General features: G+C 42.3%; 1 protein-coding gene across 2 annotated transcripts in view; it reads left to right on the top strand.

The window, feature by feature from the left end:
* The first annotated feature begins 5,060 nt into the window (after positions 1–5,060).
* LOC129373138 (leucine-rich repeat transmembrane neuronal protein 4) overlaps positions 5,061–25,137 on the top strand; it is a 67,490-nt gene continuing 47,413 nt past the window's right edge. The window contains exons 1-2 of one of the 2 annotated variants that reach the window (XM_055050913.1): positions 5,061–5,673; positions 7,851–9,391. In XM_055050913.1, the coding sequence (XP_054906888.1) occupies positions 5,643–5,673; positions 7,851–9,391 (1,572 nt within the window). In that variant the 5' untranslated portion in view covers positions 5,061–5,642. Of the gene's footprint in view, positions 5,674–7,850; positions 9,441–25,137 lie in introns of both variants that reach the window. The other variant, XM_055050914.1, reaches the window with a different exon arrangement.

Genomic DNA, 25,137 nt, shown 5'->3' with positions numbered 1-25,137 from the left:
GACGACAGAGATTAGTGTGTGGTTTTTACTCTGAACTGCTGAACTGGATAGATCTCATCATAGCACACAGACAAAACTAGAAGTCTGGAAAACCAATGCACTCAGCTTACAGAAGTAACGCGCTTGCTCTGCGTGTCGTATGAACCGCTTGCTGCTAAATTCTCGCTTCTTTTGTTTTTCAAAAACAGGTCAAACACCTGCGTACGGCTGCTGCTGGATTAACACTTCTCAGAGGCGGCATTAGTAAATGTGCCTGTTTTTTGTGCAGAATTAGAAGCTGGCTGGCGTGCTGTGCAGGTGAGGGTCAGCTCACCCCTTCCAAGGTAACTGCGGAAATTATAAACGGAGAGAAGCTCCCACGCCTTGTTTTCCTACCACCACAGGAACGAGGAGATGCATCAACCACGAGGATGCTGCTTTCAGCTGGTTTAAATATGTCCCTGCTGGAGTACAAGACATAAGTCTGGTTTACCCACACCTTGTGTATCCAGACATTTTCAATTTGCAATTCATTATCCATCAGGAAATAAACACACATACAACTGTGAATGAAAGAGGAAATAAGCGGCTGCCAAAGAAAAACCTTTCTGATGGAAAATATTAGGTTGCAGGTGTTTGACGTAAACCCAGCTGCAATATGGTTATTGGTTATCTCTAAATTGTGCTTTGACCTTGTTTTTAACCACTGATAGAGCGTCTCTTTCTTCTGCTTTTGGCCTTTTGCTGCACTTTAATGTCTGTTTGATGTTTCGATTAGAGTTGAAACGAGAAGTTTGCGTACACCGTAAAAAAAAACAAAAAAAACACGAGGACACAATCACGAGGAAAATACATTGCGGGGGAAATTAAAGAAAGTTAAAGAAATAATTTTGGTAATTCTGTCCCAAAACAAGTGGGAATTTTGTCCAATTTAACGGCATAGAGTGAGACTGAAAGGCATATGTGTGTTTTCATTCGGTGTATCTGTCATTGACAGTGTGTTGGACTTTTCTGAAGCAGAAACAGCAAAGGTCAGAAGGTCATTACTCCAAGATTATATTTAATAAAAGACAAAGGTTTTCCAAACCATCTTTTAATCCTGAATTAACTATTATTCAGCTCATATCAACAGGATATTAGACACAAGCTGGTAACAGTCAGATCCAAATAATCAAAAAAGTTTCTTAAATAGGACACCATGAAGCAGATCTAAAAATATCTTTCTCATTCTGGAAAGGGTCACAAAGTCATCTCTAACGCTTCTGGACTGCAGTAAACCGGAATGAGAGCCACTTTCCACAGACGGAGAAAACACAGATGAACATTCCCAGAAGTGACGGTCGTACCACGATTACTCCAACAGGGACTCATACAGGAGGTCACAAAAGGTTCAGGTCAGGATTCATCAATCGGCTGCAAGAAGAAGGAGAGACTGGCCTAACATGGCGTCCGTGAGACGGTTCCAAGATCAAACCCACCGCTGACCAAAATGGATTAAAGCGATAATCCCACATTTCCACATAAAAGTTTTTTGACCTTTCCCACGATTTGGGAAAACATACTGTGGACCCACAAGGCGAAAATGGAACTTTTAGAAATCTGTGCGATGGTAAATATCCCAAACGCTTGATGTCAGTTGACGAAGCCAAGAGCAGCACAAGCAATTATTAGATTTTAAAGGCCAGTTACTTTTTTTTCTTCTTCTATTTTTTTGCACAGAAACCAGCCAAGGAGCCGTCTGCCAAAATGCATCGTAAAGAGACATTTCGAAGAACCAGTGAGAACAATGATAAATCAACAGCACACATCAAACAACAAAACAAGGTGTACAATTTGATTCACGGTGGAAGCATTGGGGTGAATTAACGCCAGATGTTTTGGGAAAAGCCTGCCTGCAGGGGGGCAAATGTTCAGGAGCTCATTAAAGCTACAGATTTAGAAGTTGAGGTCAGCATGAGTTCAAAGTTGCCTCAGTTTTCTCCCCGAGCAAATTTATTTATTTATTTTTACTGCATATTCATCTGTAAAATTTGTTTTCATGTGATTCATTAGTCACGGAAAAAGCAGACCCCTTGCTCAGTCGGTCACCCACCATAATTGAAGCCGTTTAGTTTTATTCGCGAAGGAAGGTGAACGTGTCACCAGAGTCTCTGCTGAGCTCTGTCCCGGGGCTGACCTGTTTCTGACGACGCTTGAGAAGTTGCTTGTTATTTCCGACATCCGAAACACAAGTATTTATTTACGTCGCCAGGAACAGCATTTCAAGAATTAACAGGGTGAATTGAGGCAGTTCAAGCCAGGACTGCTGTATGAGAAAAATATAGCGTAGTGTGAGAAGAACGCGCCAGACTCAACCCTGCGTGGCGTGTGAATGCCTGATAACCAGAAAAGCTAAACGAAACATGAAAAATGGGTCACACCAGATTTGTTCAACAACATAAATAGAAAGTGATCCGCGACAAGTCAGACACTTACTATAGCTGCACAACTGAGGAGTTGTTAGCACCGCTGTCTCACACCAAGAAGGACCTGGGTTTGAATCCAGGCCAGGAATATCTCGGTGTTGTTTTTCCTGTGCATGCTTGGCTTCTCTCCAAGCACTCTCGTTTCCTCCCGCCATCCAAAAACACGAGCGTTGCGTTAATTGGGCTAGATTGCCCTGAGTTGTGAGTGTGTGCTTAAGCGTGATTTCTATTTTGTGTTACCCTGTGATGGAGTTGTGATCTGTTCAAGGTCTACCTCATCTCTCACTTAGTGGCACCGGCCTGGTGACGGTGCAAGGACGAAGCACGGGCAAGAGAGGGACATGAAACCTTTTTCCTACACGAGAATCAATTTGCATCCATTTCTTTTTTTTTTCATACAATCTTGTGTTAATTAGCGAGTGACGGGGACACCGACCAATAGACATAACGCCATGACCTGCAGAGTCAAAACGACGAGATGTCGAAGGAAACTGTTTCTGTGGTTTTTGAAAAGTAAGTATTCACTAGACATGATGTTATCCTGAACCCATGGACATTTATTCTGTTTCCTGGGAGATGAGTGGGTGACAAGGATTCACTCTAAACAAGTTCACCCCACAGATGCCAAAGATCTCCAGATAAAGTCACTCCGGTAGATTTAGCTTTGCGCTAACCCCACCAGTGGCATGTGCAGCAGTTTCTTTTCACCCTCCCACTCTGCCACCGTGTCACATTTCAGTTTACGAAAACATGCATGACTAATCAATTGCAAGCATCGCCAGACCTTTTGATGGAACAGATTAGAGTGCTGCAGGATGTTAGATTCGGAGCCGAGTTAATGTCGCTGACATGCTCACAGTCACCTTGATGTGGATTTGTGTGTGTTTGTGAGTGAGTGTGTGCAAGAGCAATTTGTGTGTGTGTGTGTCTGTGTGTGTGTGTCTGTGTGTGTGCGTGTGTGTGTGTGTGTGTGGGCGTGTGTGTGTGTGTCTGTGTGTGTGTGCGTGTGTGTGTGTGTGTGTGGGCGTGTGTGTGTGTGTGTGTGTGTGTGTGTGTGTGTGTGTGTAGATTCCTGACCTGCCCTTCAGCCTCAGTTAGTTGATTGATCTAACAATGGAAATTAAATCAGAGATTGGAGCTGAAGTGATGGATGTGTCCGCTTTTGGTCTGGTTTCCTGCAATTTCTCTGCGACACGCTATCTGTGATTTGAGCTCAAATGTTCATTAATGTTCATTACTCGTAATTAATGTGACTCGTTAAGTACAAGGGGGTAAGGGACATATTAGAAATGATGACTTTGACCCCGTCCCGGGCTCCCATTATAAAGCCTTTAGAGAAACTCTTTGTTTTTTGTGTGATACATCTCACCCTCGGCGTACAACAACACGAACTAAACACAGAAATGAAGCGGCAAAAGGCTGGTCATTCATCTACAAGGTGAGCCCACAGACATTAAAGTGTGAAAAAGAAAAAAAAAAACAACATTGTCACATTTTGACAATGTTGTCAATGACAAGTGAGGAATACCTCCAAATATTTAAGCTTGACATCAAATCAGTAGCTAGAATGTCAAAAGCGAAACGCAACAGGATAATAGTAATACCCTAACAAACATAAAAACAGGTCAAATGGGCTAATGTAAACAATCTGGAATGGCCCTGATCTCCTTTGTTCCAACTTTTATGGACTTTATCTTAAAACAAAGCTCCTGAGCTGCAGTCGTTAATGGTGTCCTTGGTGCAACACACCTAATTGCTTCCTCAATATACAATCAAATTCTGCAGAGTCCTGCCAATGACTTCATGACTTTATTCGAGGTTGTTGAGGCAGAGACGTACAAGCAAACAATGTCAATTAATTCTATCATTTCTGATGAGAAAAGTTGTCAAATGATCTGTGCCAGAAGCTGAGAACAATCAAACTCTTGTTCTGTTTAGAAAGTGTCGGTCGCGTGTGGTGTTCAACAGGCTACATTAATCTGTCTTTATCACTAAAATGACGAATACTGCAGGTCTGTGTAACTAACTCTTTTGACTACTTCATTAAAATGAGGTTACAAATTATTTATAGTATAACTATTGCGTAAACATTTTTTTTTAAAAAAATTAAAATTCGTTCTAAGTTAACTCATTTGTATTTCAACTTACAATTTGATTATTGTTATTATTATTTGAAATGTTGAGTTAAAACATTTAGAAGTTACAAACTATTCCTCGCATCTCCTGAAACATTTGATTTTATTTCTCCGCATACATATATAAATAAGGTTGTGATGTGAGCTCTTTGTGCAGACGTCCGTTCTGAAGCGAAGCTTCCCGACCATCTACATGCAGGGCGAACAGTGTTCCCAGTCGCCCGGCTTTAATTAATATGCAGGCTGTGCTCGCGGGAACAATGAGGAACCAGTTCGGGTGCGGGCTGCGCAGTGTCACTCGGCGGCCAGGAGAGGGCGTCTCGCGTCCTGAGAACGGGAGCAGCAGCCAACCAGCATCCTCCGTCCTCCTTCTTCCACACGCCGGAACATCGTTCCTGTTGCTATTTATTCTCGGTGTCACGACCAACGCGTCTAATCCACAAAGCCGCCTGCACCTTCCTCTTTCTTCTGTCCCCCCCCCCCCATCCCCTCTGTCTGTCCTCCCCGCCTCCCTGAAGCAGGATACCGCAACTTGTCGTCTTCGGACCGCGCAGTTCAGCTCCTCTCCAAACTGCTCCGCTCGCTCGCTCGCTCTCTTCCTGCTGTCTTTTCCGCAACTTCGAATCAACAATTGGTGACTCTGTGATTGGAGAGCGTCCTCCAGCCTCCCACAGCGTGCGCTGGAGAGTGCCATCATCGTCACCACCACCATCATCATCATCATCATCACCATGGCTCTACGAGCTTGAGCGCTTTCCTTCCCATCCTTGATTGAGGCGACAGGAAGGAAGAGAAAAAAAAAAATGCGGGACCGAGCTGATGTGGTGCGGTAAACTCAGCGGACAGAGGGGTTGATGAGCACCTTGAGGGAGCCGCGGTCCTCTCCGACAGGTGCGCGGCTGTGAGCGCGGCGAGGGGAGGACGGAGGGCGGTGGGGGGTTAGTTAGACTCCGGCGCAAAGTGCGTGCGTTTCCCCGTGCTTGCATGTGCAAACTATTTTGGGCAAAACGCCGACCGCGTCTGACATGTGGAGCCGGATCGCATCCGGAAGACATCCCTGAACATGAGGAAAGGCAGACGTCGTGCAAGTATGGGTATGTTCACTCCTCCCGAGCCTCGCTCTGTCTGTCTGACTACAGTTTGAATTCAAGGTGTTGGTGATGGTGCCCCAGCCTGCAGTCGTGCAGGTTGGGGGAATTTCAAGGAGGCTTTTCTCTTGGAGGGGCCAACAACAAACTGTCAGATTATACCTGATGAATGTGGTTATCAATCACCTTTGAGTGTGAAAATTAGTGAGGAACACAGTGGTGCGTATTCTGGAGCCATTAAGGATCCCAAACTGTGCATTAACGGTGCCTTGGGAAGAGTTCCTGCTATGCTCCTGCCGCACTTCCCCCATTCCCCAATTTGTGCCTCACTAATGGCAAAGTTTGATTGGAAGAACCTGTAATCAATGGAGAATCATTCTGAAAAGGATCGATCGGTCTGTGAATTGTGGTTTTCATGCTTGACTAAATCTAACATGGGCCTAGTTACCCTAGAAATACCCCCCCCCCAATATGATGGTTTCATAAAGTCTAAACTGTGTTTAAGTCGCCTCCTTTCAGCAGAACAGCACATACGAGTTTATCTAAGCTAAGCATTTTATTGAATTTGTGTGAATCAAATGCAGTTCATCGTCCTCACAAATTGTGAACTACTCCTGTAAGTTGTTGCTGAATTGGGATCTTGGATCAGATGCTAACTTCAGTGTTGTTAGTGGGGCTCTGCCAGCCTTTTCCCACGGTACTTACACTCAACACAACAGAGGCAGGCTTGACTTGTGAAGAAACAGAAAATGTTTAAGGCACAAATTACAAAAACCTTTAGTTTTGTTTGTTTTTTCTTATCAAATTGTTGTGCCGCCCTCCAACTGAATGACATCCTGAGTGCAGAGCTAGAATGCCCTTGTTAAAAAAAAAAAAATCCACTTGATCCAAGAACAACTGGTGGTACTTTTCTTGAGTTTAGTGGTGCTCTAAATAAATTCTGATAACTATTTTCAGAGAAATTTGTTGTAACGCTTTAAAAATAACAAACGAGGAGAATAAGTTGCTAAAGCAAAAAAAAAAAAAGTTTTTGTTTTAAACAGAAACTGAGAAGAGAAGTACTATTAAAAAATATTGATGAACTTAAAGTTGAGTTTAAATTGAAGCAGACTAGAGAAAACCAAGGCTGAACAAGCACTTGTGGCTACATGTTTTTTCTCTCACATCATGTGATGGATCTGGGAATAACATTAAATCCAACTTGTTTCAGCAGCATGGCAACAAACATGTGAGGTATGGTAAAAGTGCTTTCTCTTTATACCCAGAAGACTGATTCCCTGGTCAAAAACAGGAACCACCACGAAGTCAGAAATCTTAACTGAGAAAGACTGAGGTTGCATTTTGCATTCAATATGGCTGCCAGGGATCGAAAATGTACTGGAACGTCATTAGTTAGTAACTTTGACAATTTCTATCATATTAAAGCAGTCAAACCTTATTTTAACTAATCTGAATTTGGAAAATTATCTCATTAGGGCTTTTACAAATAAATAATAATTAGTAACACACAATGGAACCGCCAACGCTCCTTTCGAACACACCGTTCCAATGGAAAAGAACATCTTGTTAATGAAACAATCAACTGGAAAGGTCCAAGCCCTGTGGTTTTTATTTTATTGGAGCATTATCATATAAAATCACAATTTTTGAGCTTTTTGCCATGTTGTGATGTTATTCCCTCATCAAAAAAACACCTGGATAGTTGCTTTGACTCTCTCACGCATGGCAACATTTCAGCTGTGCAAAACGCCAGGCTGAATCTAGCTCCACCTTCATGACGCAGCTCCTCATCTGTGAGTTTTTGCCTCACTGAGCTGCCCTCCTGCATGGCTCCACCACTCAGCTCCTTCAGACTAGCAGCAGCAATTAGCAAACTCCTGTTGGAGCGGCGCGTCTGCTGAGCTCATGGTTTCTGACGCTGGTGAAAACGTTGTGAAAAGGTTAATAGAAGAGCCGTGTTGTGTTGGCTTCCTGAAGGTGGAGTTTCAGAACGAGCAGGAGTTTTTAAAGAGACAGAAGCCCAATTTAAAGATGTTAAATTACGAAATAACATTTCTTTTGAGTCATATTTGATGACACAAACTTTCGGCACCACTATTCCAGAGCAGTTGTTGCTTCTGAATACGTCTGCCTGAGTCTGAATCCTGCTTTTGTTTTACACTTGTCATTGTCTCTGTCTCTAGGTCTTTCTGTGCTTTTCAGATGGCTTATGTTCACGGTGGCGATACCCGCCTGGCTGCTTGCAGCGCCGAGCGGTATCCGGGAGCGCCGCTGCCCCTCGAGCTGCAGATGCGATGGGAAAATAATATACTGTGAATCCAACGCCTTCCGCGATGTGCCAAACAACGTGTCTGTGAGCACGCAGGGCCTTTCCCTCCGTTACAACAGCCTGGTGAACCTCCGAGCCCGGCAATTTGCAGGTCTCAGTCAACTGGTGTGGCTCTACCTCGACCACAATTACATCACTGCGGTGGATGGCCAGGCGTTCCACGGGATCCGGAGGCTCAAGGAGCTGATCCTCAGCTCCAACAAGGTCACGCAGCTGAAGAACAACACGTTCCACGACGTCCCAAATCTACGAAACCTCGACTTGTCCTACAACAAGCTGCAGGTTCTGACACCCAATCAGTTCTTGGGTTTGCGGAAGCTGCTCAGTTTGCACTTGAGGTCGAACTCCTTAAAGACCATCCCCATGCGAGTTTTCCTCGACTGTCGCAACCTGGAGTTTCTTGATATTGGTTACAACAGACTCAGGAGCCTGACGCGCAACGCTTTTGCAGGACTCTTAAAGCTGGTCGAGCTTCACTTGGAGCACAACCAGTTTTCAAAGATAAACTTTGCTCACTTCCCCCGCCTGACTAACCTGAGGGCCCTCTACCTGCAGTGGAACCGCATCAGGCTGCTAACCCAGGGCCTGCCGTGGATGTGGACCTCCTTGCAAAAGCTGGACCTCTCGGGAAACGAGCTGGAAGTGCTGGACACCAGCACATTCCAGTGCCTGCCCAACCTTCAGACTCTGAATCTGGACTCCAACAAACTCAGCAACGTCTCCCAGCGGACGGCGGAGACTTGGATTTCCCTAACCACCATCAGTCTGGCCGGGAATTTGTGGCACTGTAACCCCAACATATGCCCGCTGGTGTCCTGGCTCAAAGCCTTCAAGGGCAACAAAGAGACTACTATGATTTGTGCTAGCCCTAAGGAGGCCCAAGGAGAGAAAGTGACAGATGTGGTGGAGACTTATAACATCTGTACAGCAACCCCGACCCCAATCCCCTCGACGACTTTGCCTCTCACTTCCCCTTTCCAGCCTGATTTCCTGCCTCTTCCCACGCAGCTGGTGGCGGATAAAAAGCTGACCTGGAATACGACGACCCCGCCAACTCCTTCCGAGGCTCCCACCCCCGTGCCATTGCCCGACACCGACTATGTATCCTTCCACAAGATCATAGCCGGCAGCGTGGCACTTTTCTTATCTGTGGCTGTAATTCTGCTGGTTATCTATGTGTCATGGAAACACTATCCCAGCAGTCTCAAACAGCTCCAGCAGCGCTCGGCAGTCAAAAAGCGCCAGAAACAGGCACGACAGACTGAGCGCTCCTTTAATTCCCCCCTGCAAGAGTACTATGTGGACTACAAGCCCTCCCATTCAGAGACTATGGATATGCTGGTTAATGGGACGGGACCTTACACCTACACCATCTCAGGCTCCAGGGAATGCGAGGTATGACCGTTGTCCTCCAAAAACCCATTTCCAGTGCGAGGCATGCGAGGTAAATTTTCTTAACACTCTGTTGGATTTCTATATATATATCTATATATATAAAAAAGAACAAGCTGTTTTCTTCTCTGCTCTTGTCTGATTTGGGATGAGGAAACAAAGGTCAGTGCACAGTGACTTGATTTCCAATATGCTGATTGTCTCAGTTCCATATGACCAACCTGCTGTTCGGCCACAATCGTGTAACGATAAACACTCAAATATGAGTCTTATTTTGGAGTGAACTGCAATGCATTATAGATAAAGCAGGTCTATTTTTCATTACTTACATGAAAGACTCCCTGTTTGTTTAATCTGCACATTAGCAGTCAGCCTTTTGGAATAAAAACAATGTATTAGCTCAAGTCACTGTGCAGGTGTTCTCCTCCTATCCCGTGTGTTTGCTGCAAGAGCCGTGTGAGTTTTGATATTTGTTTTCTGTCGTATAAAGTGTGTAGATATCTGCAAACCTACCTGCTGATGATCACATATCTCACCCCCTTCTCTTTGCCTCCAGCGATTGTGTGTTTAGCATTTTCCTCATTGGTTCCATTTACAAAGTTCAAACAGTCGTTGCGCGCCGGAGAACACCATAATGGCCTGTAGCCAAATAAAAAATAAATTATGCATTTGGGCTCGTTTTTTCTGCTGGGCTATGTTGTGCTGCTGCACTGGGAAACTGCATTATGCTGCTTTTGTTTAAGTTCATAAACATGAGACACACACAGCTGATACCTCTTCTTTTCTCTCACACGTTTTGAAATTAAGTCAGACTAAACTATTTTGTTCTAAGTCAGTTAGGAATTACAAAATCTACTTCCGTTTGCTAAAAGCCAGAAATAGGTAGAGAAAGTGTCTTAAAATGCTTCCTTTAAAGTCAGCATGTTGCATATGTTAAACTTACAGTGGAGTTTTGACAGTCTGGGAAACCTCAGATGATGATGTCACGGCATCCTGGCAGTCTGGTTCTTCTTAGAGTACAATTTCCAGATGCCTGAAGGTAAAACATTCATCTGTTCAAAGAATTATTAGCAAGTGTAAGCACCAGGGATTGTCAAGCCGTCTCTCCAGGAAGGATATGGGTTCTGTCTGGCAAGAGATAGATATATTTTAATACAAAATATCTGCATTTGTGCAAGAACAAAGCAAAAGATCTTGTGCAGATGCTGGCTCAAGCTGGAGGGATGCGATCCTGCATATTTTGGTATCAATCAGATTCCAAGTAAATACAGGGCCAGTATCGCTGATACCAATACCAGTTCAAATACCAATACTTTTCGTTACTTATATTTAATATATAATCAAACTTCTGAGCTTCAGGTGTTTTTGTGATTTGTTCTATGAACTCTTTTGTCACACATATTTGCAACAAAGTGTATAGATGTCTGCAAAACGCCTAAATTATATTTCAACATGATAAACAGAAGAAACAAAATGAATTTGGATGCATGTTTTTTTCTTAAAAAGTGCAACAAAAAAAAAGGTATTTCGGAGCAAATCAAAACAACTATTTTTTTGTTGCTGTGACACATTCGAGAAACTACAGCAAAAGAATAAAATAACATTTCAAGAAGGAATCCGAAACTAAAGTGTCGATCTTATCGAGCCTTTGAATTTGAAGAAAAGCGAATTCTGGTATGTCGTGAACAGACATGGTTTTGGTGATCCTGACTTGATACAGGAAAGGTTTAGTCTGATTTAATATCAGACAGAGAGAAAAAAGGTTGTGCCTTTCTAGACGTTGTGTGTATATGGCTGGTTTCAAGTGGATGTGAAGCCTCTGGTCATTTTTCAACATTGAGTTCTCATTCTTTGTAAAGAAAAAAGAAGAAAAAAAAGAAAAGCATCAATTTGCTAATGCTTAATTGGACACTTTTATGGCCTTGTAACCCCAGTGTTCCGGATCTGTGTCCTGTTGCTTGCCTCGTGCGCTCTGGTTCAGTCTGATTAACTGGACATGTTGTGGAGGGAAAGCCGTAATGTCACTGGACCCTTCTGTTTTACAAAACAGACATGCTGCCGAGTATAAAAAGCCAAACTCTCTTTTCAACTGCATCTGTCTGTGCAGCTCAAAAGACAAACTTTAATCTCCCTCCTTGCCACTCGGCCCATCCCCTTTATTCTACATACAGCCTATAAATAATTGCAGAATATTCAGAGGTTTCTGCTTTGGATCTTGCGTTTTCGACTAATGTCACCAGAGAGACGTCGTTACACACACACACACAAAAAGAAAGGGGGGAAAAAAAAACGTTTGCTTGTTTGCTGGTTCTACAAGAAGCAGGCTGAGGTAAATCAGCTCTTGTCAGATTGTCTGTGGCAGAACGTTTCTCGAGCAAGAGGAAAGCTTGAGGTGAGATGCTCACCTTATCAATCTAGCGGCTTTCGTGTGAGAATGTGGCGTGGGACCATTAAACGGCAGACCTAATGGGGCTTTTGCTAGCTAGAATAACTAATAGCCCATCAGAGGTAAGGAGCCGAGTCGTCCCTCAGCTTTGTTATTCCGTGCCCTCTGCAGCTCAGGGGAGCGCCTTGAGCTGCTAAAAAATGTAATGGGATTTTTTTTTTCTTCTTTCTTTTCTTCATTTCATGCCAATCTCCAAGATTCGAAAAGGATAACTCAGAAATTTTAAACCATTTTCACTTTTTCTTCTTATTTATATTGAAGTGAAGTTGGAACATTTTGTGCTGCGATTAGAAATTTGCATACATTCATCATGAGCGTTAATGTTTAATAGGAACTTGTTCCTTTTTTGACACAGTAGAAGGATTACGCAACTGCAAAGTTTTGAAAAGAATATGTTGCACATGTTTGAGTTTTGGGGGGATTTTTTTCTATCCCGTGCACAATTAAAAATGTATGCATATGATTAAGTATATACATGCTTCCCAATTAGCATTTGGTCATACATTGGACAGCAACCACATGTGTTCTGTAGCCATTAACACGCTTCTTTGGATATTTGACAACTAGCAGAAACACAAGAGATTGGTTAAACATATTAACTCACTGGCACATACACAGCACTTAAGCATGGTCCATAATTTTTCCATAGAGTTGAGGCTTATCTGTCTTCTTGGCTTGGCGAATTTGTGGAAAACAGTTTGAATCGGTACTCTTGAAATGTGCAGGTGTTTAAAACTGTCCCCTCAGAGTGCAATTCTACCTTTATCCATCTTAGATCTTAGCTGAGAGATGTAAACTTCACTATTCTGTGGACAGCAACACTGTTGTGCCAGCAGATTCCATCTTAAAGGGAAAGTATTATGTGCTTTCCAGACACGTAGAGGCAGTTTATAGCACAACGAAGCTATCTTTGTAATTTAACGCCTTGAAATCGGGCCTCTGTCTCTTTAAGAAACTCTTGTTCTTTCAGACACTCTGCCATCAGAAAGTCATCACAACGTCGCTCCTCTATTAACCTTGAACGGTTGCCATGGGAGGTTAAAGGATTTCTCAAAAGTTCATGTATGAATCACAGCATCACCATAACAGATTTTACTGCACGATAAATTTTTCCAGAAGTTATTGCTTCGATAATAATCAGACCATTTTTAAGTAGCATGATGATATAATGGCATAATAATAATGCAAGGACACAGTAAACTTTAATTAACATTTCACACCAGAACTGGAACATTTTAAATACCCCAAATAATTAAACAAGACAACAAATAAAATTAACTTTGAGGTCTTTGTAAACAAAATTGTCATTAAAAAAAGGTCTAGTTGAGACCAAAATGCCAAACTGAAGAACTTTATCATCAGTTATTGGGAGAAACCGATGATAAAAAAGAGAAACGATAAATCATGCCAATGAAAATTATTGAGTTTGTTTTAATTTACCATGCGATTCATTGATTTATTGATTATTGTGACAGGCCTAGCACTAGGTACATTTTTGATGAGGGAATAACATCATAACATGATTTAGTTCAAAAAAGTTGATTTAACATAATTTAAGACTGACTTGAGCCAATTTTAGCCCAGTTCCTGAACATTTAAACTAACTTCTTGTCAAATACTGTGGTCAGTTTGGACCAGATGGTCAGATTTGGGTATTTGGGTCCAAAACACATCAAAACTGATTTTAGAGTGAATAAAACTGGCTGAAATGAAGGTAATATCCTCAGCCCTACTGAAAAGGTTTGAACGAGGTCTGAGACATCAACATTACAAAGTGAGCGCTCCCATTTCTGAGTGGATCCTGTCGGTGTAGACAAAACGCATTTGGATGGAGGAGCAACTTGGTAAACAACATTAAAAGAAAAAAAAGTGCATTTGTTTTGGTTTATTTGTTTAAATTTTGCCCTGTAGTATTTTTGAAATGTTGTTTTTAAAAATCCATGCAATTGAATGTCAAATGATCAGTGTACCATGAAAAAAAGAACGGGTGAAAAAAAAAATAAACGCATTATAAACTCCAAATTTCCATGGTGGTCTTCCCCCACCATTAGTGCAACACTACGGCCAGACCTCACACTGTTATTAAATAAGGTTTTATTTTCAGTTGTTAGATTTATGAACATTGTTTCATAACAGTTGGCGTAATCCAACTCCGCAAAATGAGGCGGACTTCACCTCCAGAGTTTACAAGAAAAATCACAATTTTATGTCCACCGAAAAGTGTTGGATTAATTTCTTGCACCCGGCATGCCTTTAATTACTTCTTGAGAGTCCTGAGAGTCGCCGTATTAGCAGCGCTGCGCGCCGTCTCTTTTGACATGCGAGAAAGCCTTTTCTGATCGCAGTGACTGGCAAACACTGTCTGCAGAAAGATGAAAGTGGGAGAGACGCTGCATCGAAAAGAGCGGCTCCGGGGGCAAAAGCCACACTCAGGAGGGCGTTCAGTAAACGCTGGAATCCAACGCGCCCTCTCAGCACACGCACACATGCACACGCACACGCACACACACACACGCACACACACACACACACACACACCACACACACACACACACACACACACACACATCTTTTTAGCTTTCCAAGATAGAAAGCACTTAAGCTATTAGCTGCATTTTCAATTAGGAGAGAGAGCTTTGTAATTGAAGCCCGTTATCTTGTGCACATGCACAGACCAACAGACGTGGAGTTAATTTGTTTCTATAGATTTCCTCCAGCACAGCTCAGCAGGTCGGTTTCGACGCCGCAGACTGAAACTCTCGGGGTGTGAATTTTGATGAACACTTTGAACTCTTCTTTTGCGAGGTCTTCCTCGAGCGCGGTATTTGTGTGGGGCGGGGGGAGAAAAGGAAGAACGAAAGAAACATACATTCTCACCACTCCTGTGCTCCGTGGTTCCTGTCCACCCACAAGCCACTTCCTGTGACGTAACCTCAGAAAATGTAAAAAGGTGAAAATCCCAGCATCGAAGCCGCAGGCGAAAGCTTTGTGCCCGGACAAAATGTGCAGGCATTAATAAGGTGAGGAGTTCCTGCTCACAGATAATTAAAGTGGGCCGTGTGAACACAGATGATGTGAGGAGAAAGTCATGCTGCTGCTGCACAAATCCTGTCTAAAATAATTACATTCAAACGCGACCAATTTTCAGGCTGGAATTGTGCAAAAAGCATTTGCGTGTGTGTTTTTTCTCTCTCCATGTTGAGATGAGTTTAGTCCAGGATGAGGCATGTTCGTATAGTTCCCACTTTCCCTTTCGATTTGTGTGCAGAATGCTGCAATCTGGTCTTATTAAACAGGAAGAACTTCATCAAGTCGCCTTGGACAGACCCTGGAAACACCGCGGGGGCTCTTTTTTTATTTACCAAACATTTGTCTAATTTGGAGGCTCTAGGAAATGAGCCCTGATTTTAAAGTGTCAGGAATAAGAAAGTTGATGGATGATCAAACCACGCTGTCTTCGCCTGCCAAAGTGACAGCTTGCATTTCAGCTGTGCGTAAATTCGCAGAAGGGAGGCTGCCATCAAGCGCGGGGAGTTTTGACAGGTTGCAATATTTGTTGCCAAATTAATGCTCGCCACTTAAGTGGAAGAGCTTGTAAGAAAGGGACGTCTTTAGCTTTTCTTTTTTTTTTTTCTTAACTTCACTTTGTACATGTTGCATGGGACAGCGATCATTGATGAAATGCTGACACGCTTATTAAAATGTGCCATTCAGTAACACAAAGTGAGTGATGAACATAAGAAGTGCCAAGACTGACAAATAAGGCATCTTAGTTCTTGTACCTGAGAAACTCTAACCCCTGCTATTAATGCCTTTTTTGATTGCTTGTCTTCTTGTTTGGAGGGATTGAAAATTGCCGTTAGTGCGAGACTGGCAGTCGGTGATCCAGATGCATGAAAATGCACGGAGAACTTACATGTTCAAAGAACAAACTTTTAATATTTTTGCGGGAGTCGACCTTTGAACTTTAAACCTTGATCCGCTCTGTGAAATAATGCATAGTAAGGTTGTTATTGGTGTTTGAGCTGTTAAAATTGCCAGTAAAAAATGACGCATTATGTGTACAAAAATATTCTGGAAGCCATTCTGTAAGCTTATGTTAGATTTTCACTTTTGCCACCTTATCGGTGAAAGTGTCTTCTGGGCTGGCTAATTTCAACTCCCTTAAACTCCTCGGATAAACAATGTGACACAGCTATCAGGATGCTCAAAAGTCAGTTTTTGATTGGCCGAGTGATCCTGGTGAACCTACAGAACCGGGCCGGTCCTTGTGGTTGAGATAAGCGTTTGTCTCATCATATGCGACGCTGGTTTGTCTTTTGAATAAAGCTCTCTTAGACTTTTGTTTTTCTCATTTCGGATTTAAGCGTAAGCCTTCAGTAGCTTTTTTCTTCGGGCCAGTGGAACCGGCTGTGTCTCTAAGCCACAGATACGACCACTTAAGATCATAAGTGGTCGTATCTGTAGGAACGTCTCCAACCCTTACGCTCGGCTTGGTAATCCTGTTTGCTTTGTTTTGTAGGCGAAGCGTGTGATTATAACTTTATATGAAAAAAATCGAGTGTTTCTGAGTCTTGCTCCACGGGAACCGTAGTCCTGCGTGTTTCAGATGTTTCCTTCTTTAACACTCGGTGTAACTGCTAATGGAGGGTCATTAACTGCCTTCTGCTGAACCCGACGACCCGCTGAGGATGTAATTCATTCGGTGGCCGCGGGTTTGCTGAAGCAGAAACACAACTCAAACATGCAGGACAGTGGCTCTCCGGGGCGAGGATTCGGTGACACGCTTTTCTACGTCAAGCCCTGCGTCCAACCCGTAATTACATTTTAGTTCGGTTTTACAAGTTCTGCCGCTTTCCTCTCGCCAGAGCACATAACGGAGCGGGTCCGAACTGATAAAATGCTGGCATGTAGCGTCCAAGTCGTCTTCAGTTGTTTTGCTGCGCTCAGAGCCATCGGCGTAACAAGCACATGAAGACTCTTTATGCCCTCAGTCGCTATCAGACCACTGAGTGGCAGCCCAATTTACAACAAGATTTTGGGGATAGCGCTACGGCCGAAGCCCCGCTGCAAGCAGCTCAGCCGGGCTTCAGCGCCCCGGCGGCGCACACAACCTTCGAAAAGTGTTGAGTTAAAATTCTTCAAATTTTTAATCTTCTTCATGTAGATTTTTTTGCAAATGGGTGAAAACAAAGTAGTGAATAGCAATGAAGGAGAAAGAAAATAATGAATGGAGGAAAAAAAGAAGAGCCATAGCTGAACTTTGATTGCTTTGGTCCAAACCCTTCTAGTATAGCTCTTGGATGTATTTTTAGGACCTTAGTGCTATTCTCAAGTCCACTTTCCCAGGACTGCCTTGTATTTAGCTCCATTTACCTTCCCATCAACTTACAACTTCCCTGTGTTTGCTGCAGGAACTCTGCAATTGGAATGTGAGTGTTCAAAGGTCAAGGCTTCTTCCAAAAAGCTTTGTATGCAGAATAAACACACACACAAAAAAACCATACATTTTCATTTAGTTACATTAGAGCAGCAGGTTCTAATGTCCAGACCACACCTTTGTGTGGTCTGGACACAAAGGTCCAGACCACAAGACCATCAGAGAGGCATCAAAAATAGTTCACTCTTTTGTGACTTCAGGTCAACATTACACATTTATTTCCTATAGGAGTCATGATTTAAATGCATGTGGGTTGTTTTATATTTCTCATAACATACCACAAACATTTCCGATTAAATATGACATATCGGTACAGTTGTGTTCATTGATTGTTGCTTTTCATTTCTAAAACAGCCCAAAATGTGTATTAGAAATCAGAGTATTGAAATGTAGTGTTAAGTTTCTCCAAAAACAATGAGTGGATCTGTGTCGTCTGCCAGGTTTCTAAATAGGAGCAGGTTTTCCCCACTTCAGCAATTTGACTGCGTTGTGTGTTTGCCTGTAGAAATCAATAGACGGTGGTTTTCTGGCTCACTTTGCTTAATCTTCTGATTGGCTGCGGTTGTTTACACAAATTTACATTCAATTCAATCCAAACATTGTTTCATTACTTCCTGAGTAATTAAATCTAGCAAGAAATTTCACATTAACTTCTGCAAAGACTGACTCCAGACGGTGATTTTTAGATCAGAAACTGTAAAGTTATGACAACAGATCTAAAGAAGCTTCTGACGTGACGAAGATAAAAATGTACGGAGTTGAAAAAGGAGAATTAGTATACGATTTACAGGACAACAAATCTCAGCTGGACGTACAAGACCTGCAGATTCCTAGTTATGAATCTTTTTGTTTTTGTGGAGATGACTTAAGAAGACAAAATTAATGTAGGGTTTTTATTATTTTCATTTATTTATTAAGGTTTTTTTTTAAGTTTGTAAACTTTTTTAGTACATATTTTGCATCCTGTTTCACACTCCATTCATGTATGTGGCAATGAAGCTACAAATTATTGCTTGCTAACCGCCATTAAAAGAAGAAGACCCTCAGACTCCAGGAAGGTCATCATTGGTTTTATCCACTTTCCATTTTAGAAGACGGTTTTAGCTATGCTCCATCTATCATTCTCCTCTCCTGTCCCTTTCTGGTTTTTACTGCTTTATATACAACCAAAGGAATCTAGAAAGTATTTGAACCCTTAGAAAACTCTTCAGTCTTTGGAATACTGAAGATGATTATCAATGGCTCTGCATCGGTTTTGTTTGCGACACATGAATGTAGAAAGAGTTTCCGACATGCGTGGCATAAAGCAGCTGAAACTAGAACAGATATCTCGGCTTGGCCTGATTGTTCAACACGAATTCAATTTAACAGCCCCTCAAACAAAGCCTGGTGTCTGCTGCTAGTCTCCTGGGTGCCTTGGAGAATCCTCATTAGAGCCTGTTACATAAAACCCCAACAGAAAGATTCAACTTTGCGGTTCGTGGCGTTACAAAATGTGAAAATAATTTCTCACTTGTACGGACAATTCTTGGACATCTTCTAATGGTTTAGATCCAGTTTGTTGCCATTCACAGCAAATTGCGCCCACACACCGCCGAATGCATAAGCAAAACGGCACCGACTTACGTGGGGGCATTCTACGAATCGAATACTTTAAGACCGCAGCATGTTAGTTCCCAAATGTTGCTGGCTATGGAAAGCATGCGTCGCCCCGAGTCCGTTCCGTGTATGTTTCAGCACTCTTCGGAAAATGCAGCAATTTCACACTGCGTTCAAAGGCTCCAGTGGGATTCATTTGCACAAATGCACATAATCAGACTGCAGACCTATCTTTAGTTAAGCACCTCTCTGGCTGCTGTGTGCGTGGGGTGAGATCTCCTCCAAAAACATATTCGGCAGTGTGCATGATTGAGGCTTTTGACAGATGTTTCTCTCGGGGAATGTGGTTGTCGGTTCTAGTGAGGAGGTGGGAACCATAAAAATAAATAAATTAAACACAAAACTTAACAGCAAAAGAGGCAACAGGGTATCTTTTTAATAATGGCTTGTAGTCTTGCGTTGCCTGTTGAAAGGAATGCGACAATTCCTTTGTTTTCGCAGTGAGCCTTCTTGGCATCTCTTCCTCAGCCCGGCTGATGTTTACGTGATTTCATTATTCTCATTATGATGTGCTAATGGCACACGTTGCGGCCAGCTAATGGCTTAATCTGGCACAGGCGGAAAATATGATGTTGTTCCTCCGAGCTCCAGCAAAGACAATATTGAATTTCACTCGAGGTTACAAGTGCTTATTTACAGAGCACATGTGATGAAGTGCTGTTTGGGTCTCTGATCACTGATCATTAGCTTGCCGATTGTTGAAGAGCCAGCCGAGGAGGGGGATCGCCGCGGGAGCGCCGCGCTGCTGAGGGGAAAATCAGTAAAAGTCGAGGCTTCGTTGACCTCCAGACATCAGCTTTAAATTGAGGTCGGCATTGATTTACAGCATAATTAGCTTTGATATAAACGTGACGTTGAGCAGTGATGTTTGAAAATGTTCTGGAACAAAAAAGAGGTTATGAAATGCTTTTTTACTTTGTCTTACTTATTGTGCTTTATACGCTCACCATATCACTGGGGGGGGGAAAAGATCCCAAAGACAAGAAAGGCTAATGGATCTTTATTATCATAGCATCCTGTATACCAGCAAGGAGAGAATATTTAATGGTGTTTGCAAACTCCTCTCCGCTTTCACCTCAAGGCTGTTTTATCAGCTGAGCTTCGGATTGACTAAAAGCAGTTTATTTGAAGTGCGTGTCGATAAGCGGAAAGTTTACTTTACAGCGTGGCGCTTAACAGCGTGATCGGAAAAGTTGGGAACGAAACGAAAGGTGGAAGAGGCGCTCTGTTTGTGCAAAGTTAAAACGAAGCCGCACGATGTTTCTTATAGGGAGGACATGCTTGGCGTTAAATCACAGAGGTAACACGAAGATTCAAAACTGGAATGACATGGTGTAAGGTAATGAGAGAAACGTAGTAGCCTTCCTTCAGCCAGCTGACTGGCAGTGCGCAGTGGCAGCTGGAGTTACTTTATACTTTGTACAGCTGAGAAAAAATTGCAGTGACTTTGGCACTTTGCTGTGAGTCTCATTAAAAAGGCGTTACAGAGCATTAATTTTAACTTTTTAAAAGCTTTTGTGTACTTTGTGTACCCTTTAAGCCTAATTAAATCAATTACCACTAAAATCGCTCACTGTTCATAGGAAACAGCCTGAAGTTTATCAATGTAGTCAGTGGCTGCACTACATTTAGAGCAAAGTAATTTAGCTTATTAATTTTGACGAACCCATGGATGGATGGATGGATTAGAAAGTAAAACTGCATGAATCGTAACTCTGTGTTTGAATTTATTTTGGGTCTTTTTCCAAATTCAGACAGGATGAATTTCACAGACATAAACCCAAACTGATTTATTCATTTGCCTAAGTCTTTTAATACTTGAGTCTGATGCTTCTAGAAGATCTCTTTTTTTTTCTTTTTTCTTTTTTTTTTTACTGCATAACATTTTTTCTTATTTTTTTGACATTAACAAATACAGAAAACACTGAGGAAGTCAAAGGAACTCAAAATTTACACAAGTCAGGAAAGTCTTTCAGAGTCACTTCTAAACAACTGTAGAGTCTACAATCAGCAGTTCAAACAACGGCGCATAAGTAATCCTTGTTTTGATGGGTCAGAGTGAAGCAAGCTTTACATCACTATGAACAGAGAGAGAAAGACTGAAACTTTTTGCTGCCCACATGGTGAAGCCAAACGCTTTCTGGAGAAAAAACAAATATGGTCCCACAAGACAAACAGAAAGAGAGAGTTTCAAACAGATGAGTTGTTAGACAACAATGACAAGGAGTCTAAGAACATTGCGAGGCATTGGCAGCGTCATACTAGGAGCTGTTTAGTTTCCATTTGTACTGCTGTTACATGAAGTGGGTGGAAGAAAAATGACTCCTTCCACATCCAACAGGACGACCGTTCCAAACAGACTGCTTTTGGAGTCGGATGAACAAAAGTGACATTAAACCAGTAGAACAGCATTCTCAGTCCCAACCTTAAACATGTTAAAAATAAGTCGGACTAATTTTACAGGCTGTACAGAACAAGTTAAAAATTGTGTATCTATCCTGGGACTCTCAGGAGTTTCTGACAATAACCGTATATATGCCTGAACAGCAGACTCCCATACAACACTAACAACCAGAGCTCTTTAATATGCTAATTCTAATTTTTAGGTGATTAAATATAAGTGGCCAATTCATTCGGTTGCTTCTTAATGGACAGAAATGACATGACCTTCATCATTCTTTCATTTGTGCATTTATTTCAAGTGAAAATGGTTGTCCTCAGGCAGGGGAAACAAATATTGCAAAGAGGAAGACGAAGAGCTAGTGGATAATGAAGCAAAGAACGTTCTTAAAGGGGCAGGCGGTATCAAGCTCACGGACAGGTTGATGTTTGTGAGCTTTACATCATGTTAAAATGTCATTTCCCCATCAAAAATACACCTGGACTGTTGCTTTGATTCTTCCTTTAATCTGCATGGCAACAGTTTAGCTGTAGAAAACGCTTTGTTGGAGCTAACGCCTCCTTCAGAGCTGAATTTTCCAGGCTCCCGCCACACAGAGCAGCCCTCCCCCACTGCGCTCCTTCAGACTAGCCAGGAGCAATTAGCAAACACCTGCTGTCTGTGGAGCTCATCATACGAGCTACTTCTGAGTGCAACGCTGATAGAAACATTGTTGAAGGGGTAATAGAGGAGCCGTGTTGTGACGTCTTCCTGAAGGTGGAGTTTCAGAAAGAATAGGTGTTCTTAAAGAGACAAAGGTCCAATTTTAAGGCATTAGAATCCTGTTTAAATTTCTTTTAAGTCATATTTTTTACATGCAGCATTTGTATAACAACTGATGGCCACATAGTTCCTTGATTGTGCTGCAAAAGGGCACTAAATGCCTGGAAAACACAATACTGGCACTTTAAGCAGAGCGAGGCTCAATCTGACTGATGAGATGGACACACATGGAAGACAAATAAAAAAATCTAGTGGATATTCTGTCCACTAGAATCCATCCAAGTGTACCAAAGCCAATTGATTGCTGAAAGCAAAGTGGATCTTTATAAAGGATTGTGAACGTTTCAGTGGCCAGGTTAATTTGATCAATAACATTCCAGGCTCCAAATAACAAAGATGTGATATTCCCTCTCTCGTTTCAGCGTGAGAGTGGATGGACGTGGATAATGTAAATATCGCTCATGTAAAAGTGGAGCCCGAACATGCGCCGGTCTGTCCGAGGTCCAGCTGCCCAGAGGAATTGTTCGTCAGGCCTTCCTTCCTCTCTGCTTTCAGAGAATCCCACGGGAGTCAAAGGATATTTAAGCCCTCAGGGGGGTTGTTTGTCTCACTTGCCAGGGAAATCTCAAAAGACTGAGCCACACATGGAAGGGAGCTCGCTTTAATGGCTTCTGTCCAGAATCTTGTCCTTTCGGTCATGGTCTGTGTCTCATAACCTAAGGGCAGCTCTGTCTTCACCTCAGCTCCCACTTTACTGCAAACGAGGCTCCAGTCCCTCTGTCCTTATCCTGCATATGCTTTGGAAAGCAGTTAAGATAAGTTGAGCGTCTTTACACTTCAGATTACGTGGTGGCACCAGATACTTTCCTACATTTATGACTTTTTGGTTAACACAGTGCATCATTTACTCTGACTTCTGCTGAAGGACTGAAATAACCAAGCAAACACGAGCAGTTTTAACATTCCCAAGAACGTCTTCGAGCTGTTTTATCGGGGGTGATTCTTTGAATTTTTTATTTTTGTGGGGGGTGGATTGAGTTTATTGTTTGAAGAAGTAATTTGTCACGTGCTGCAACATTTCCTCTCCACTGTAGCTCCGGGGTGTGGGGGGGAACATCAAGCCTCGTTGTCAGACGTCCTGACAAATTGGCCCACAATTTCACACAGGCATTCTGCAATCCATCATAGAAGAGGAATGCATTTTAGAAGAGGCGCCGAAACCAATTTCTGTGCTGACAGCAGCCTCAATAGACCACAGTCCTATGCAGCCTCTTGATATGTGGCGGTTTGAGTGAGGGATACGACTTTTTTGACTTTCACACTCACTGTTGCGCCGGCGCTGCAGCCGGATTGGTAACTCAGGCGGATGAAAGCGGAGCGTGCCGACCTAAACGTTCTGGCTGGGTGTTGAAAGGCATTTCGGGAATCCCTGCGTGAACCCAACGCAAATGTGGCAAGTAAAGGGAAAGTTATATCTGTACAAAAAAAACAATATGTCACATCACAGCACACACACCAGATTAATAATAAATTATAGTGTAAGTTTTATCTTTGGGTGGATTTTTTCCATTAAATCTTCAGCCTGACTTAAACTTGTAGATAAAAAATAAAAAAAGGAGAAAACCATTTCAATTTGTCCAGACTCCAGATCAGCTTCTTCTTTAAAAAGTACTGCAGATATTAATGAATTTGTAATAACTTGGCAAAAAGTCTGAAATCCCATCTTGAGTGTCCTATTACTATGGCATATCAATCAGTAATCACATGCCCCGGATTTCCTCCTTTTAAGCTTCTGTTCTCTCCGTCGGTGACACTTCTGCTTTAATGGGATTTGACAGCTTATCTAGCACTTTATGAAGAAAAAAAAATCCAGGCACTGCAGACAGAATGAATGATAGCACATGAAAATATTAGACACAACAATTTATTCTGTTTTCTGGTTGCAGCAGTCTGACTAAGCTGGAAGCAGTTACTGTCTATTTAGCCTTTCATTATACCGTAATGCAGTTAATTAGACAATGTCAACTGAGTTAGAGCGAGGGCTCCAAAGCGGTGCTGAAATTAGAAGGAAACGTCGACTAGGCCTGTTGCTGCGTCTCAGAGCGTTAGCGTGTTTGACGAGACGGCGATATTTCTTTTCTGCTTTCCTGTCCACTTCCTGTTGTCTTCTTCCTCCTCTCCATCAGCGGAGGAAAAAAGAAGTCCTTTATCATTTAGCGAAACACCTTGGTCACTCCGAGGAGATGAAATGGGCGAGTCAGTCAGCAGAAACAAGAATGATGTTGCTTCTCTGCCGCCGTCGCTATGAGCTGATGTAAAATATGAGCGTCAAAACACAGAGTTGCTCCCAGGGAAATTGCTAATCTGTCACAAGGGTTTCCCCATGCCCAGCGTCTTTGCCTGACATTTTCAAGTGATAAATGTAGTTTGCTTTTTGACGGGCATGTAGAGTTCCTGACCCTGGTGCAGGCAGGGAAGCATCTCGAACGTGCAAGGCGGTGAGCCCGAAGGGCCCGGATTATGCACATCTAACTTTGCATGTGCATGTTCTGTGTGTCCTTAAATGACCAGATTAACATTTTTAATAATTATTTCTAGGCCTGTCACGTTGACAAATTTTGCTGGACGATAAAGTATTAAAGAGCTTATTGCGATAAATGATAATGTTGTTGTTTTGTGATCGTCTTCAAGCAAGAATGGCGTAATAATGCTAGAACACGTTCTCAAAGAGCAATAAACTTTAAATCCTAATGAACACTTGAAAGATATTTAAAATGTCCAAAAATAAATAAAGAAAACAACAGAAACAACAAATAAAATTAGCCATGAAGTCTCTGTAAACTAAATTATTGTTCAAAAAATGGGATAGTTGAGAGCAAAGCTCCAGACTGAAGACTTTTATCATTCGGTTTTTGGCAAAAATGATAAATCAAGCAAGTGAAAATTGTTGTTTCTTTTCATTTATCATGCGATTAATTGATTTATTGCGACAGGCCTAATTGTTTCTCAGTCATATAATATTTATTAACAGTTATTTTTTC

This window comes from Poeciliopsis prolifica, unplaced genomic scaffold (assembly GCF_027474105.1).
Source record: "Poeciliopsis prolifica strain line A6 unplaced genomic scaffold, Auburn_PproV2 SCAFFOLD031, whole genome shotgun sequence".
Classification (NCBI taxonomy): Eukaryota; Metazoa; Chordata; class Actinopteri; order Cyprinodontiformes; family Poeciliidae; genus Poeciliopsis; species Poeciliopsis prolifica.
This window is presented reverse-complemented; position numbering and strand designations above follow the sequence as displayed.